Source organism: Spermophilus citellus (genome assembly GCF_964194105.1).
Source record: "Spermophilus citellus genome assembly, chromosome: 4".
Lineage (NCBI taxonomy): Eukaryota > Metazoa > Chordata > Mammalia > Rodentia > Sciuridae > Spermophilus > Spermophilus citellus.
In genome coordinates, this window is record NC_138185.1 from 128,817,527 (window position 1) to 128,833,256 (window position 15,730).

General features: G+C 44.6%; 1 protein-coding gene across 1 annotated transcript in view; it reads left to right on the forward strand.

The window, feature by feature from the left end:
• Positions 1-1,098: 1,098 nt before the first annotated feature.
• The window catches only part of TNFAIP8L3 (TNF alpha induced protein 8 like 3), a 35,349-nt gene continuing 20,717 nt past the window's right edge, over positions 1,099-15,730 (forward strand). The window contains exon 1 of the mRNA XM_081289956.1: positions 1,099-1,401. Within this exon, the coding sequence (XP_081146082.1) occupies positions 1,350-1,401 (52 nt within the window). The 5' untranslated portion in view covers positions 1,099-1,349. The remainder of the gene's footprint in view (positions 1,402-15,730) is intronic.

Genomic DNA, 15,730 nt, shown 5'->3' on the forward strand with positions numbered 1-15,730 from the left:
CCATGTTTTTTTAACCTTCAAAAAGAATTTTCAAATGGTTTTACTTAAATTCATCACTGGTTCCTTATACAGATGAAATCAATGAGCACAGGAAACACTGTAAATGGAACCATTTAATGGACCCTATATTACTGATTTCTTTTTACTTGGATCAATAGTTTGCAATTTCTTAACACTATATATATATAAGCTAGTGTGAAGTTGTGTAAATGTTGGAGCCTGTAAATTAGGGAGACAATAAAAATGCATGGATAATCAAGAATTAACAACTAAGGCCTCCCTGCTCTGTGCATTTCTCTCCTTTAGTCTCTTAATTAGTACATAAATTTACAAATGCTTTTCTTTCTTTCTTCCTTTTTTTTTTTTTTTTTTTTTTTTTTTTTTTTTTAGAAAGTGGAAGGAGAACATTGAGGAAGTTTTTTACATTGTTTAATCCCATCAACAAAATAAAGGTGTAAAATCAATTCTTGCCTCTCAATTTGGGAATGCGAAGTGGTGGGGCAGCTTGATTGGCAGAGCAGATCGTACCTTCCAGGCTAGGCAGTGCCTGGCCTCACCCAGCCATCAGAACCAGCTCCACAAGGACTTGCCTCACCTGTCCCGCCCAAGAACAGTTCGAGTTACCATTACTGGCCGTGTGTTGTTCACTTCCTCGCTAGGTGCCAGGCCCTGTGCTTGGTCCCTCACATGAATTATTGTATTCACTCCCCACGACATTCCTACGAGAAGGAAACTGCCATCCCTCTCCCCCTTTTCCGAGTGAGAAAACAGACCCACACAGGTCTCGTCCAAGGACTCTGAACGGTGGACTCGGACTCGAACCGGGTCAGTCCCAGAACTCTGAAAACACCGAACCTCTTAAAAGCGGGTAGAGGCACTTTTTCACTTAAGAATCTTGCAAACTTGGCCACACCCAAGGAAAGGGTCTCTGCATCGCTGACCCGCACAACCTTGGGTTCCCGGCTTTCGGCGCTGGGCACCGATGGTGGGGGAGGGGAGCGGGGTATTTAACCCCAGCCTGGAGCCCGCGGGGCGCCGGACGCTCCTCGGCGCTCGCGCCGCCTCTGCCTCCTCCCCACTCTCTCGGCGCGCCCCACCCTCCGCCCCGTGCTCGCCTAACGCAGGCACCGGCCGGCGGGCGCGGGGAGCGGGACACCGCTGGCGCTCGCCTCAGCGGAGCCGCCCCCTGGCCGCAGCCGCCGGCCACGCACTGCCCAACCCGCGCCACCCGGACTCCAGCCACCCTGCTGCCCGCATCCAGTGCGCCGCGGCAGCCCGAGCCGGGACGCCGGCCCCAGCGCCCCGCAGACGGGCAGGCGACGGTGGACGTCCGGCCAACAGCCTGAAGCATGGATTCGGATTCCGGGGAACAGAGCGAGGGGGAGCCCGTGACCGCCGCAGGTACTGAGGGACCGCGACAACCCGGATGGGAGGACTGGGACTGGAGAGGAGCAGAGACTGGGGCAGAAAATCTGGAGTGTTTCTCGGAGCTGCGGGACGGGAGGCCGATCCCTGTAGCCCGATCCCTTGCAGGCCAGGGCTGGGGATTGCTCGGCGCTTTGAGTTTGCTTTGGGCTTCCTCCCACCATCCGGTTGCACTTGGGCAGGCGGGAGGAAGGAGGTGCATTTGCGGATGGCTTTCAGTGCTGTGGGTCTCCCGCAGCGGGCTAGGGTCGCCCGGGCTGGGTGGGGGCGGGGAAGGGTTTAGGAAATCCGAGTCCTGTAGTTTGCTGCGGAGAGGGTTGCAACACATCTGCCTTCTGAAATAACTTTCCAAGCGCCGGCCGGGTGCTCAAACCCGAGATGCCGGAGCCACGCAGCAGAGCAGATGACCGGGTCCCAGGGCGTGACAGGGGACACTGGAAAGAAAAGACCCCACGAGTGAACAGGCAGGAGTCAAACCTCAGCTGGTGGCTGCGGTTCCCGAGGCTGATAAGCAACCCAGTGCAGAAGAGCTTGCGGTCCCTGCCGTGCAGCTGGCAAAGGAGGTACCCGAGGAGGGGTCCCCGAAAACAGACGCGGGGGCGCACTGGAACCGGGCGTCGCCTCTTAGAAGCGCCGCCGGCTTTTCACAATCGATAGTTATCGAAGCAATGGGAGGATGCTTACTTAGGAGAAAAAAATGAATGTCCTCCCCCGCCTCTCCCTGATACTGAGCAACAGGAGGAAGCCACCCACAACCGTGGGTCGACTTACCGAAGATTCTGCCCACCTCCACCAGCCCGCCCCGCCCCCCGCCCACAGGTCCAGGCACCTGGGACCCGCTTGCCCTCCTTCAGCGCCCCCAGCTCCCGTTGACCTATGCGTCACTGAAAGTTAGCCCTGTGCCTGTAGGCTGGGACCCTCCTGGTACAGAATGAGGTCTGGGTCTGATTCCCACTTTCCCCAGTGTTACACCTGAGTGCCAAGGGTGGGGACCAAATGAGCTGAGGCACCATCCGACCTGGAGTGGGTACAGAAAGGCTGGTTAAGGAGCCAGGCAGCATAGCACCCCACATATTATTATTCCCTTTCGTCCACATAGCACCTAGCCTTGCGATTATCTACATTTTGTAGAGGTTCAGTGGTTAAAGGACTTGCCAGACTCACAAGGAGTAGCCAAGGCCCAGTGACTCTCTTCTGCGGCACCATACCCCTCATAGAGCAGCTGTAGTCATCTCCCTTAGGTGGGCAGGTGGGAAGGAAGACTAGCAGAAAGGAAATGTGACACATCCCCAAGATGCCAGTATGTGAGGATTAATGTGTGTGTGCAAGAGCCACCTGCTTTGCGTAGATATGTGAGGATATAATTCATAAACTCAAGTCCTTTGCCTGCCTGTGTATCTTTGTAAAGCACCAAGATTTGGCTTTACAGGTTGCTTATCGATCTTCTTTCATCATTTAAAAGTTCCAGTAAGTGTTTCGTGTACATCTAAGTATATTTCCAGAGCTCAAAGGGAAGGGGGAACACTGAAACTGACACTTTACTCTCTCAATCGCAGTAACTAGAATTCTTCATGCTACCTCTACTCCAACCTACAACCTCTTCTGGTGGCAGAAGTTAAGTATTGAGGGAGAGAGGCAAGAGGATAAAAATGCTTAGGATAAAGGAGGGAAAAGAAGTGGGGAGACAGGAAAACTCCAGGGTCTTTGGTATTTGGGGAAAAGGGGTGGGAAAGAGCTCCCATGCACCCTGGTGTCTTCTCCCCCAGCCTGCCTCAGTTTTGAATATCCCTGCCTGTAGATGTTCATGTCAGCTCATGCCCAAAGCACCTCTGCACAGCTGACAGCAAACATTATCACTAAGGTCAGATGCATCTGATGAAGAACAGGGCAGCCAGTTCTCGTGAGCTCACACCATTTGTTTGCACATCACTGTTTTCTGCCATCATTTCTTCTTTCTTCATGTGCTTGACTCTCACAAGTTGAATTTTTTTTTTTTTTTGTAATGTCATGAGCCATTCTGCTAAATGGCATTCAGTCTCATTATTTTCAGTCTTAAAGTATTCTCCTTTGTGACAAAGCTTTAAAACTAGATTCTAATTCTCCGTCTTGCTTTGGCTGCATCCTATCAAATGGAAATTCTTGTTGCAGAATCAGACACCAGTTAATTGGCAGGTATGTTATCCATAGGGGTTGACCTTTGTCCTTATGAGAAACTTGAAATTGATTTGTGGACCTGTGTCTTTTCAAGGTGAATGGGTCTGCAACTGAGAAAGATAACAGTGAGAATGTGTGAGTGTACGCGCCTTGTAGGGAGTTGAGATGTAAGACTGCTACCTCCTCAATTACCTTCCTTCTTGGAACTTGTGAAAAAGCCATAAAATGGACCTTGTAAGGTTAAGAGACAGAACTCTGGAATCATAAAGACCTTAGTTTAAGTTTCCATTTGATGGGCAAGTTACTTAACCTCTACAACCTCAGTTTCCCCCTTTGTAAAGTGGGGATAACTATAATACCACAAGGAGGTTATGAGGATTACATAAAATAATACATGAAAGGTATTCCTAGTAATCATTCAATAAAACGGAGCTGTTATTTTGATTATCACTTGATTGGATTATTTGTAAGGATACATCTAAATAGTGAACTCTAGTCTACTATATTACACTAATTTGTAATAAACAGATCACTAGGTATATAAAGCAGTTTGTAATATTGTCATTATGATCACATTGCTATAATTACCTGAAGAGATATATTTTGAAACTTTTTCCTTTTCAGCAGAGGCATCCTGCATGTGTGTGTGTGTATGTGTGTGTAGAGATTTTTTGTTCACATCTCTTATCTGCATTCATCTTCCAGCTCAAGGTATGAAGATGGGGACAGCCCACCCTGCTACTTTCACCACCCTCTCCTCCAGCTCTAGGGAAAGTTGTATAAAACAGAGAACCTCTTACTCAATCCACCTGCCAACCTAGAGATGGGACGGGTTCCTTCTTCCCTATGGCTTCAAATGGGAAAAGAGTGACAATGCCCTTCCCTCTGCTTCTTCTTCCCTTCCCCACCCCCAGAAGTCTTACCCCTTCCAGATGGCAGGAGGCATGGGAGGTGCTTGCCTCCCTCCCTTCCACTTTTGTCCATCATGACCATCTCCCTGGTCTCCTTCCCATCACCTACTGGCTGGTTAGCAAGTCAGTCTCCACAGGCCATTCATTCTTTACCCCTTTGAAGAAGCTCTACCAAATCTTCCCACATCGTGCAGTGAAGATCCATCACACCCCACAGAACAGAGGGTTGGGGGGATGGGGATGATATTTGTCTTGATCTGCATTTTTTTTGTTTTCTTTTGTTTTTTAGGAAGCACAGGGTGATGCTTCTGTGTCATTCTGCTGCCTGCAGCTCTCTGCTGCCTTTCTGTCATTTTATGGTTCTTTCTATGATTAGGAAAGAGACAGGGTTTATGGAACACTGGATTCATTCCAGAGACCCAACTTGGCAGTCTTCCCTTTGGCAAACCCACCATCCATCTCTCAGAAATCCTAGAGCTTGGTGTATTAACTCGAGAGTGATTAAGAGTCTTTCCTAAGAAGCAACAGGGGAGTAAACATTAGCCATGTCAGCTTTTTTCCCAATTCTGGTTTGGAAGACCAAGATAGTCTGCTGAAGGCAGAAGAGCTCCTTCCACCTACAACTAGGTAGTCCCAAGCAGTTAAGCTGATGGGGCATCCTTGTGTCTGGATGGGTGTTGCAGAAAAGCATTTACAGCCAGGCACTGTGAAACATGGTTGTAATCCCAGCAATTTGGGAGGTGGAGGCAGGAGGATCACAAGTTCAAGGCCAATCTAGGCAACTTAGCAAGACCCTGTCTCAAACTTAAAAAGAGCTAGGGATGTAGTTCAGTGGCAGAGTACCCTGGGTTCAATCCCCAGGACCAGGGGGAAAAAGAAAAGCATTTCCACAAAAAGGGGGTCTGTGTATGATAGAGGGACTTCAAGAGGAAAAAAAGAACTAGAAACAGCCAACCCCTAACTCTGCCCTTCCTGTCTCTATAAGTCCTCAGCTTGGTCCAGGTGAAAAAGTAACAAGGAGTCGATAGATTCAATGGGTAGTTTCAATAGGACATTTCAGGAGGCAGACACAGCTTGAGCAGAGGCACAGAAAAAAAGGGAGGCAATTGGAGGTGAGGGCATATTATAAGAAGAATTATAAACTTGATTCTGATGGTAGCTGGGGAGACAGAACCCATGATTGTTAAGCAGAGACATGACCAAATGAGAGCTGGGTATTCTGAAGGTGTGTTTGGCAGAGATACAGACATGCAGGGATTGCCAAGTCTTGGAGCCTCAGCTTCCAGGGTGTGGCCACAATATCTGAGAGGGTGGTAGCACTAAGTCAAGGCAGAAGAGGAAGGATGCAAATGGCATTTCAGAGAAATCAACAACAGAAGTTAGTGACAGATTGTACAGAAGGAGTGGAAGGAGAGTGGAAGGAGATGGTGGCATGTTGAGTTGGGGTGAGGGCAGAACAGCTGAGTGGAGATGTTCTGCAGGCAGAGATATGCAGAAGACAGACTCTGCCACCCTATACATGCTCACCAGCACTGGGTACCTCTTTTTCCTGTAGACACTTGGCAGTAATGTTTTGGTTAAAGGGTCTTTTCCTCTTTAAACAGCAGACTCTGCAGGTGCATTCGTTTGGAGGGATTGTGAGGTTTAGGGATTTTTCAATTCCCATGGTTGGGTTCCTGATAGAGGTCATTGAGTAATCTTTGTTGACAGATTGATGATGGATAGATTGGCCAACTAAGGGCAGGGACTACATGGGGATGATGTACCATTGGCTGCTAGTCATATTCCCATTTCTTGTTCCTGTTTTTGAAATTTGCAAGATTTCAGACTTATCCACACAAGGAGCTGTAGCTGCTCTGACAGTCAAGACCATGACTTGTACTTCTTCATGTTCCCAAGATGTTACTGGGCTGGTAATGAATAAGCATTTTGAGGAGCCTCTAGAAAACTTTTCACTTGAAAACCAGACCAGCAACCAGAAACCTGTTCTATAAATTAGAACTGCCAGAGCTTTCCTTCAGTGTTGTACTGTGTTGTTTCCGGTGTTTTAAGATTTCTTGCACTGTCTTGGACTCTGTTAGAAATTATGGGGAATGTGAATAGAGATAAGGACACAGCCTGTTCTGTCCTCCCAAGCTTGAAATTGGATGGGGAGGCAGTACATAGGTACCGATAGTCACAGCTAAGCCAGTGTGTAAAGACTCCTGACCTCCCTTGCCTAGGGTTACACCCTCAATGATGTTACTGTTTATGTGTTCTCCCTTGGCACCAGCCACTTAATATTACATATTTTATAGTTGTTCCTGTACTGGAATATTAGTTAGCTCCCTTAGGGCAAGGATTGGATCTTTTTCTTCTGTATTACCTACCTCCTCACCACCCAGGTGCCCTAAACACAGTAGCAGGATGCTGGCTGGCTGGATAGATAGATGGATGCAATATGCATGGATTGATAGTGTTGTAGGTTGGTTCCCCAGGAAGTAGATTCTGAGGCAGAGATTATCATGTAGAAGGATTATTTGGAACTTTTCTTAGGATTAATACCTGTAGAAGGGAAGCGGAGGAGGGAGCCAGACTGGGCAGAGGGAGAAGCTGAGCAGCAATGTAGACCCAATGACAGCCCCAGAAGAGCCCACAAGAGGCTCTGGAGCTAGATGGTCCTTCAGAGCTGTCCTGAGGTGGGATGAGGGACTCAGATCTTCTAATAATGTGTGACCTTGAGTCAGACTGTTCCCTTCAGTTGTGGGCTTCTGCAGGCAGAGCTCCTAGAAACTTGTGGAGGAAGTCCTTCATTCCTGAAGGGGATCTGGATAGTACATGATAGCACAATGACCTACCTGATTCTTTAGGGAAGTTTCAGTAGTGGCAATGGCCCTGTCTACCAGCTGAATTCAGTGGATGGCTGTCGAGCTGCTAACTTTACCAAGACCTCTTTAAGACAGTGAAGACTGCTGGATTAGATTAGTCATCCTAGACCTCATAGCTCTGCACTCAACTGTTCAGTCCCCACAATCCAACAGATATTGGTAGATCATCTTTTTTGTTCAGAGAGGTGCTGGGTGCTATGGTAGTATACAGAAATGAAATTAGATGTGGTCCTGCTTTCAAGAAGTTTGTAGCTGTGTTAGGGAGAGAAAAACACTCACCCAAAACGAACTGTAAGATTGGGTTGCACCAGCAATAAATAATGTAGGATTTGGCAAGTGGGGCAATGTGGTTTTGGAGTTTTATGGGAAGGCTTCTGGAAATGGAGAATGTGTGCAATATGTACATATAAAGCTCTATTTCCTATGCTACTTTTCTCTTTAAAAATATATATATAACACCTGCTTTTTCATTTGTCAGCCAAACTAAATTATAGTCACACTTTCCATTAGCACTTTTCTGTTTCATTTTCCTCCAGAGTTACCATTGACTCCTTTTGGAATCCACATGTAAATCTCTATAAAAATACTATATAAATAATTTTGTTTTGTTTTCAGTCACTTGCCTTCCAACTCTTTATGTAAAATGCCTGTGTAGGTGGGTGTTTGGGCTGTATTCTATACAAGTATAGAAATAAAAGGGTAGGATGGGGGGTATGACTCAGTCGTAGAGGGCTTGCCCAGCATGCGCCAAGCCCTGGGTTCAATCCCCAGCATCACCGAAACAAAGAAGAAAAGAAGGAAGAATTTCAAATATAAACTTCTTCCAATAACCCCCCCCCAAAAAAAATATAAGAAGAGTGAATACTCTTTTCCTTCTGCATATACTAAAGTATAATATGTTTTTTAATACATCAGAAATGTTCTTTTTAGGCAACTGTATGGCACAAATTCTGAGGCTACTTTAGAACAATCTTCACGTTCATCTTGGGTTTCCTAAACATCATTGCCTGGGAATAAATTTGAGCCCGTTCATGGAAAATCTACCAGTGTGCAGACTATAAAAATGGAGGGCTTGGCAGCACAGAAAGTGCTAGACACACCCTAATAGAAACCAGGATTTTGTAATTCAGTTCTCAGGCAGGGCGGGGGGAGGCACTTTAGTGGTATCAAATATTGCTTTAAACTGTGGAAAAACCACAAGGGCAACCACTGGCTGCTAGGTTCTGTTTCAAAAGTAAAATATGCTTTCTGTGAACTGTTGTAGCCCCCAAAAGGAAGCATGTTAGCAATACAAAGCCGGTGGAGACCCCCTGTTTATATTTTTATAGTAAAGGCATTCAGTTTTACATGAGGCAGAAAATTCTGTAAAGAGCTATTGCTGGTGAACATGCATTTCCCATGCTTCTGATTTGGGTTCTGCGGGTTCTGTGGGGGAAGGTAAGCAAATATGGAATAGAATAGAGGAGGGAGGAATGGTGGCTGTCTGCGGCAGCTTTCCTACCACATTTGAGGCCTAGTTCCTTGATTTTCTGTGGATTGGATTGATAAAATCAGGGAGGAAAGACTGGGATAAGAGTTGCCTGGTAAGAGAAACTAGAGTTTTAAAGAGTTGTGGTCAAACAAGATGAGAAACCACAAAGATGGTCTTGCCAGCTAAGGGCCATCCCTAGAGGGCTGATACTGGTGAAATAATAGTGATATATTACATTTTTATTATTTATCTTATATTTAGTAAGAACTTTCAATGTCTTAGAGACTCAGTTAATTGTATGGTATTTAACCCTCATACCAAGCCATTTTCTGGGCTAAGGACTATAAATAGTCCCATTTTCTAGATTAGGAAATGGAGGCACAGAAAGGTAACTTGCTCAGAATTACACAGTTCATACATGGAAATGAATCCAAAGACGCTTCTGTTGTAAGGGGAGGACTACATAGTTGGATTGATGGATGCCACCAGGCTGCTTTTCATCCTCATTCAACTTCCATAGTGCCCAGAACCCTGACCCTGGGGCTCCCTCTGTTACTTAGGGCATTGTATCTCACGATGTTATAAGCTGCAGACATTCCCTGCATTAACCCAATAACACACAGGCATGGATCGGCTGGTTTGGGATCCAGAACAGGGGCTCGTAAAGGGTGTTTGGGGAGGTTTCTTAGTCTGTTTTCTGTGGCTATAACAGAATACCTAAAACTTGGTTATTTATAGAGAAAAGAAGCTTATTTTGGCTCACAGCCCTAGAGGTTGGGAAGGTCAGCATCTGATGGTTGAATCACCACAGAGTAGGAAAATAGAAGGGCAAAGGGGCACGTATGAAAGAGAGAAAAGACAAGGGGCAGCCTCACTAGGTAATGACCCACTTTCATGGCAACTAATCCAGTCTCAAAGAGGATGTTAACCTATACATGAGGGCAACGTCCCCCTCACCAGGTCACTTCTTAAAGGTCCCACCACCTGTCAGTACTATTACATTGGCAATTAAGGTTCAACAGAGTTTTAGAGGGAACAAAACATATTCAAGCCACCGAAGGAGAGAAGAAGGGGAGAGTCAGCACAAAGCATCTGCCAGGGAGAAAAGGTCCTTGAAAGACCTCAGAGCCATGGGCATCCCTCATAGGGGTCTGGTGAGAGGAGAGAGAGAGGAAAAAAAATATGGTCAACAAACAGAGTGAAGAACAATGTCAAAGACAAATGTTCCCTTTTCAGAGTGGACTTAAGTTGGGTCTAATTTTGTTCACACCAACATTTAGAGTAATTTCAGATGTAGACTCTGCAGGGCATGGTGACCACTTGGACTACATGGGAGAGAAAACTCGAAGCTGAGGCTGCAGCATTAGTGGAAAGAAGCTGAGATTCTGTGCTAGATGGCTCATGTTTAGTTTCCAGAGTTGTCTCTAAGTTTTTGATTTTTAGTGACATTATTTTCTGACCACAAGAGTGCAAACTCAAGGTGGACTATGTGAAAACAGTACAAAGAAGAAAATTGGATTGAGCCACAGAAGCAAATGTAGTTTTTCCAAAGAAAAGAGAGTAGTTCAAAAGGAACCCTGAAAAGATGGGAAAGAAGAGGGTTTGATAAGAGAACAAGAGTCACCCTTCTGAAATGTTTACGTGGGGATCCAAAAAACATCTGGCTGCCCTGCAACTGGAGACCACATTCTCTAGCTTGTCTAACCTCTCCCCCAAACACACAACTTTAAAAAATAGGATCAGAGGCATTTTAGGTTTTAAAATATCAAAAGATTGCTGCTTTTTTTCCCTTCTGACACCTTCCACTGTGTTCTTATCACCCCTACCTCTTGCCTCCTTTTCCTGTCTTAAGTTTCTTCATCCTGTGTGTATCCACGCAGAGATCAGACCACCACAGCCCCTGACACCTGCACTTGGCCCAGCAGCCTCCTGCCCTGGGCCACGCCCACTCCCCTTTCTCAGATTTGAGATGGGGTTGGTAGGTTTTACAATGTCCAGTGACAACTTGAAAGGTAAATTTACTTTGATATTTAATAGCTACTAGCTTCAAGAGACAATTTATTGGCCTCTAATTCTCCAATTATGTTTTATTTTTCTTTGGATTAATTTTTAATTGTAAAGAAATTGGGAAATTTGTTTATCTGCATTAGGCCTCTCTACCTTCAGGATTTAACTTCATATTTCATTGATTAGTTCTTGTTAAATGACACTGGCAGAGCTAAGTTTAAATGGATTTCCATAATCCCAACCTCACCCCCATTTTTAAAAACATTTTACTTCCCTGCCTGCATATCATCCTGATTTCCCTGTGCTTTTCCTCCATGGCTACTGCTATCTCCCTCATAATTACTCACTTGGCTCCTCCCCTACCCTCCACCCCCCCATGGCTGTGTCCCCCACCAAGGGGTCTTGGCCTTACTCTTTTCTGACAAAACATTTTCTTTTGGAAAAGACCATTCATTTTCATGACATGAAACTGAAGATTCCCTGAAGCCAAAGTCCAGCCCAGTCCTATTCCTGATCAAGATTCTCATTTTCCAGAGATCCTGGGCCTTTCCTCATGGTTCAGGAGAGACCTCAGCACAGTGAATCCAGACCATTGTATTTCCCTCACCTTTCCCTGCTCTGCTAGAAGCCACCAAGTCACCCAAAGTAAACTCTTAAGAACTCATAAATGAAATATCCTTCACATATGATCTCTTAGCAAAACCATGACATGGATAAGGCAGGTATTATTAATGCCAATTTACAATAAATAAACAGTCAGAGACATTGAATTATCCCAGTTGCAAAGCAAGTGGCGCTTTTTACTATTTAAAACTGTCTCACATGGGTACCATGGTGCACACCTGTAAACCCAGCAACTCAGGAGGCTGAGGTAGAAGGATCACAAGTTCAAGGCCAGCCTCAGCAAGCAACAAGACCCTCAGCAACTTAGACTCTGTCTCAAAATAAAAATAAAAAGGACTGGGTATGGGCTGGGGTTGTGGCTCAGTGGTGGAGCACTTGCCTAGTACTCATGAGGCCCTGGGTTTGATTTTCAGGACCACATAAAAATAAAATAAAGGTATTGTGTCCACCTACAACTAAAAATATTTTTAAAAAAATAAAAAGGACTGGGGTTGTAGTTAAGTGTAAAGTGCCCCTGGGTTCAATCCTCAGTGCTGGGAAAATAAATAAATAAATAATGAACTGCTCCAAAAGGCAGGAATTAGAGAGAAAAACAGAACTCAATATACAGTCTAAATAAACAATTTCAATATTCAATATTAATTTACTGAATAATTAAATACATAATGATATTTTCACATAGTATACTATTTTATTCAGCTGTTATTCAAATTTTATTTATTTGAAGAACATTTAATGGTATAGGGAAGTGTTCACATTATAATGTTATACAAAAAAGAATCAACAATCAATTTTTTTAATATTTATTTTTTAGTTGTAGATGGTCACAGTACCTTTATTTTATTTATTTATTTTTATGTGGTGCTGATGATTGACCCCAGGGCCTCGGCATGCTAGGTGAGCGCTGTACCGCTGAGCCACAACCCCAGCCCTGAAAAGGGGGTTTTTTTTTTAATCTTATATTTTTTTGGTGGGGTTCTTTTTTTGTTTTGTTTTGTTTTTTGGGGGTCAAACCGAGGGCTTTGCGAATGCAAGGCAGACGCTTTGCCACTCAATTTTGTTTTATGTATGTATATACATATATGCATACACACATACCTCTGTCCACACACCCTTTTGTATATGGAGTAGAGAAGAAACACCCCTCACATTCACACACACAACCACTTAAATTATTTTTAATGCTCAAACAAAATAAATCACTCCAGGTGACAAATTTATTAGTAATTTTAATTTCCTTCTTGGTTCTCTTCTTCCAGATTTCTTTCTCAGTAAGTGTACATAGCTTTCAGCAGGAAATGTTTTATAAGCAACAACCAAGGGCTGGGAGTGTGCTCCATGGTAGAGTGCCTGCTTAGCTTGTACAAGACCCTGAGTTCCATCCCCAGCACCATAAAACAAAATAAAAGCAACATCCAAGAGTGATCCAGCAGTCTGGTCCACTGCTAGTCCTTCTGACTTTCTGGCAGTCTCGTCCCAGTGCCCTCTTTCCTCTCCCTTCAATCTTATTCTTGTCCCAGTTCCTCTTCTTCCTCTGTCTTTTCTTCCAGGTGCTCTCATGGGCTTCCCCTACCCACCTAGTGGGGATCATCCAGGCTCTGTCCTCAGCCCTCTTCCCGCTCATCAATGACCTGACTTCAGCTCCCTCTTTCTCTGGTGCCTCCACCCATCACCATCCTCTCCTATGGGCCCCACCTGGACATGAAGAAGTGTGGACAGGTTAGGTAATGAAGTCATGTATTTGAGGTCACAGACCGGCCAACAGCACTGTGCCTTGCAGGCTAATTGGACCTGTTGGGTGAGCTTGTGGACTCAGCCTTTTTGGCTTTCTTGAAATGTGAACTTGCAGTTGTTTGCTGACTAGCATGTGAACACCTGGAGTCTCTGACCCTCACTCTCTCTGTGACCCTTTTTCTATAATTCAGTCTTGTCCTAAATATGAGCAATATTCATTTATATATTTGGATTTTATATTACTTCTAAAATTAGGGGGAAATAAGAACATTTAAAGTTTGTTTTAACAGGATTATTAGCTTTCAGGTTGCCACCATCAACATGAGTCCATCATTCTCCCCCAAAAAAAATTCATTGAGGAATTGTGTGATATTAAGTATAATGTAATTAGACAGAAATTTAATTGAAGATTTCTTGTATATTTTGGAGCTGAAAATAAGAGACCATATGGTAGCCCCAATTCTTTATTGTCTCCCTACCTCCTCATTCCACTCTAGCCTACCAAACAGAGGAAGCCCTGTCAGGAAACTTGTAGGAAAAAGAAGTGCTCACTGGTTAGGCTCACATTTATCAGCAACTTAAGCCAGTTGTAACTTAGTCCCAATCACCATTGGTGATTGGTATTCCCTATCAGCCAGGATTTTGTCTATATTTATTTTATTGGTTCATGTTATTAAAAAACTACTATTTTCATATACAAAAACTATAATAGACTATTCTCTCTCTCTCTCTCTCATTTAAAAAAATCACTTAGTTTTCAAGTGGAAAGCAGTTCCCTTATTATTAAGAAACTGTCTCTCCTAATTATCTGCAAATGAGTGGATATGACCAGTGTGATTTTTAAAGGAGAGATCAGAGAAGATGAGGCAGGATGAGATAAGAAAAACAGGCATGGTGCTAAGAGCGATACACAGCACACGCTAGGCCCAGCGAGTGCAGTAAGATCATGGGCTATTCCCAAGTACCCCTCACCCAGGAGTAGGTGAATAATGAGATGAGGCTCAGGGATGGGTAAAGAAGTGTTTCTAACTATCCTGGGTGCTTTGTTGTTTTGTTAAAAAAAAAAAAAGCTGGGGAATGTAGCCCAATGGTAGAGCAGTTGCCCAGCATGCATGAGCCCTGAGTTCCTCAATACCTCAGAAAAGAAAAAGAAAAACTCCACATAAAAATATCTCCATCAAATTCCCATAGCCCCGTGAGAGTGGAATGTAGTCTGAGCAACGTATGAAGCTGGATGATAACTAGAAGGTAACTAGAAGAATCAAGGCCAGGCAAGGAACAAGGAGTCACAGGCCTGATGGTCAGGACATCAGGGGCATGTGGCAGGGGTGCCATAAGACAGGCCCATTCTCTCCAAAGTCATTTGGCCTGCAGCTGGTCATCCAGTCATTGCTGCCCTAGCTTCTGTGGGCCCCTCCTCCTGGAGGAATAGTCCCTCTGAACCTTAAAAAGTCTGAAGCTTAGAGAAAAATGTGCTTCCCTGTGGGGCCCTATCCCTCTTGCCCCCTACCCCTGCCACAAGCAGTTCCTCCTCCTGACTTTTCCTCATCCTCCCCAAACCCCTGGTCCCAGCTCTCTGCCGCCTCCTGCTGTCCCCTTCTCCTGCAGCATTTGGGACACTAGAAGTTCCTCTCCATTTCCTTAGCCTTAGGCCCCTACCCTCCCTCACGAGCCCTCTGGGCATCAGAGGGACTAGGATGGCAGAAACTCCAAATAGTGTGGCTATTCCTGGAGACTAGTCCTGAAGTAAAAGTCTTAAAAGCTTCCAGAAAAATCAATCAGGCCTTTTACCAACATACTTGTATTCTAAAGAGCAACCAGAGTGTTGGACAACAGTGGTACAATGTCTCTGCATCCTCCAGATAAATGATTCCTGACTGAGTTCTCAATCCAGCGCAGCCACCTGTCAAGTGCATAAGTGGAATAAAGTCATTGTGAGACATGGTAGATATTGCTTACATTTTTAAATAGTTGCACTTTAAGTGTATATAGAAGAACCTACATCATATTTTCTGTTTTGCTTTAGCCCTTTCTTCTCTGGCGTTTTAAGGTAGTTTATTGATATCTGTGCTAGTCACAGTGCTGCACTGGAAACCAGGTAAGATATAAAGAAAGAGGAGCCATAGAATCTGAGAACCAAGAGACAGACACAGGGAGAAGAGGCGAACAAGGAAGGAGCAGCTGGGATGACAGCCTATATCAGATGTAGAGGGAAACATGCCCAGATATGAGGTACGGGGACGGGACAGGGTTCCCAGGAGGACCTCCAAGGAAAAAAATGGAAGTAGTCAAGTAGTGATGTGTTTGAATTTATCAGGAAAAATTTTATATTCTGCTGGAAACTTTGGGAGTAAGTAAGCTCCAGACATATAGAAAACTAACCAAAAGATAAACAAGAAGTGTTAACTCCTGGGAAAACAAGACGAATAAGAAAGGAAATGCAGACTGCCATGACTAAGCTGTGAGTGGCATCTAAATCCCAGTCATATAATTGCTGAAGTGTGATTTAACCAAATGTTGAAAGAGAACCAAATTGG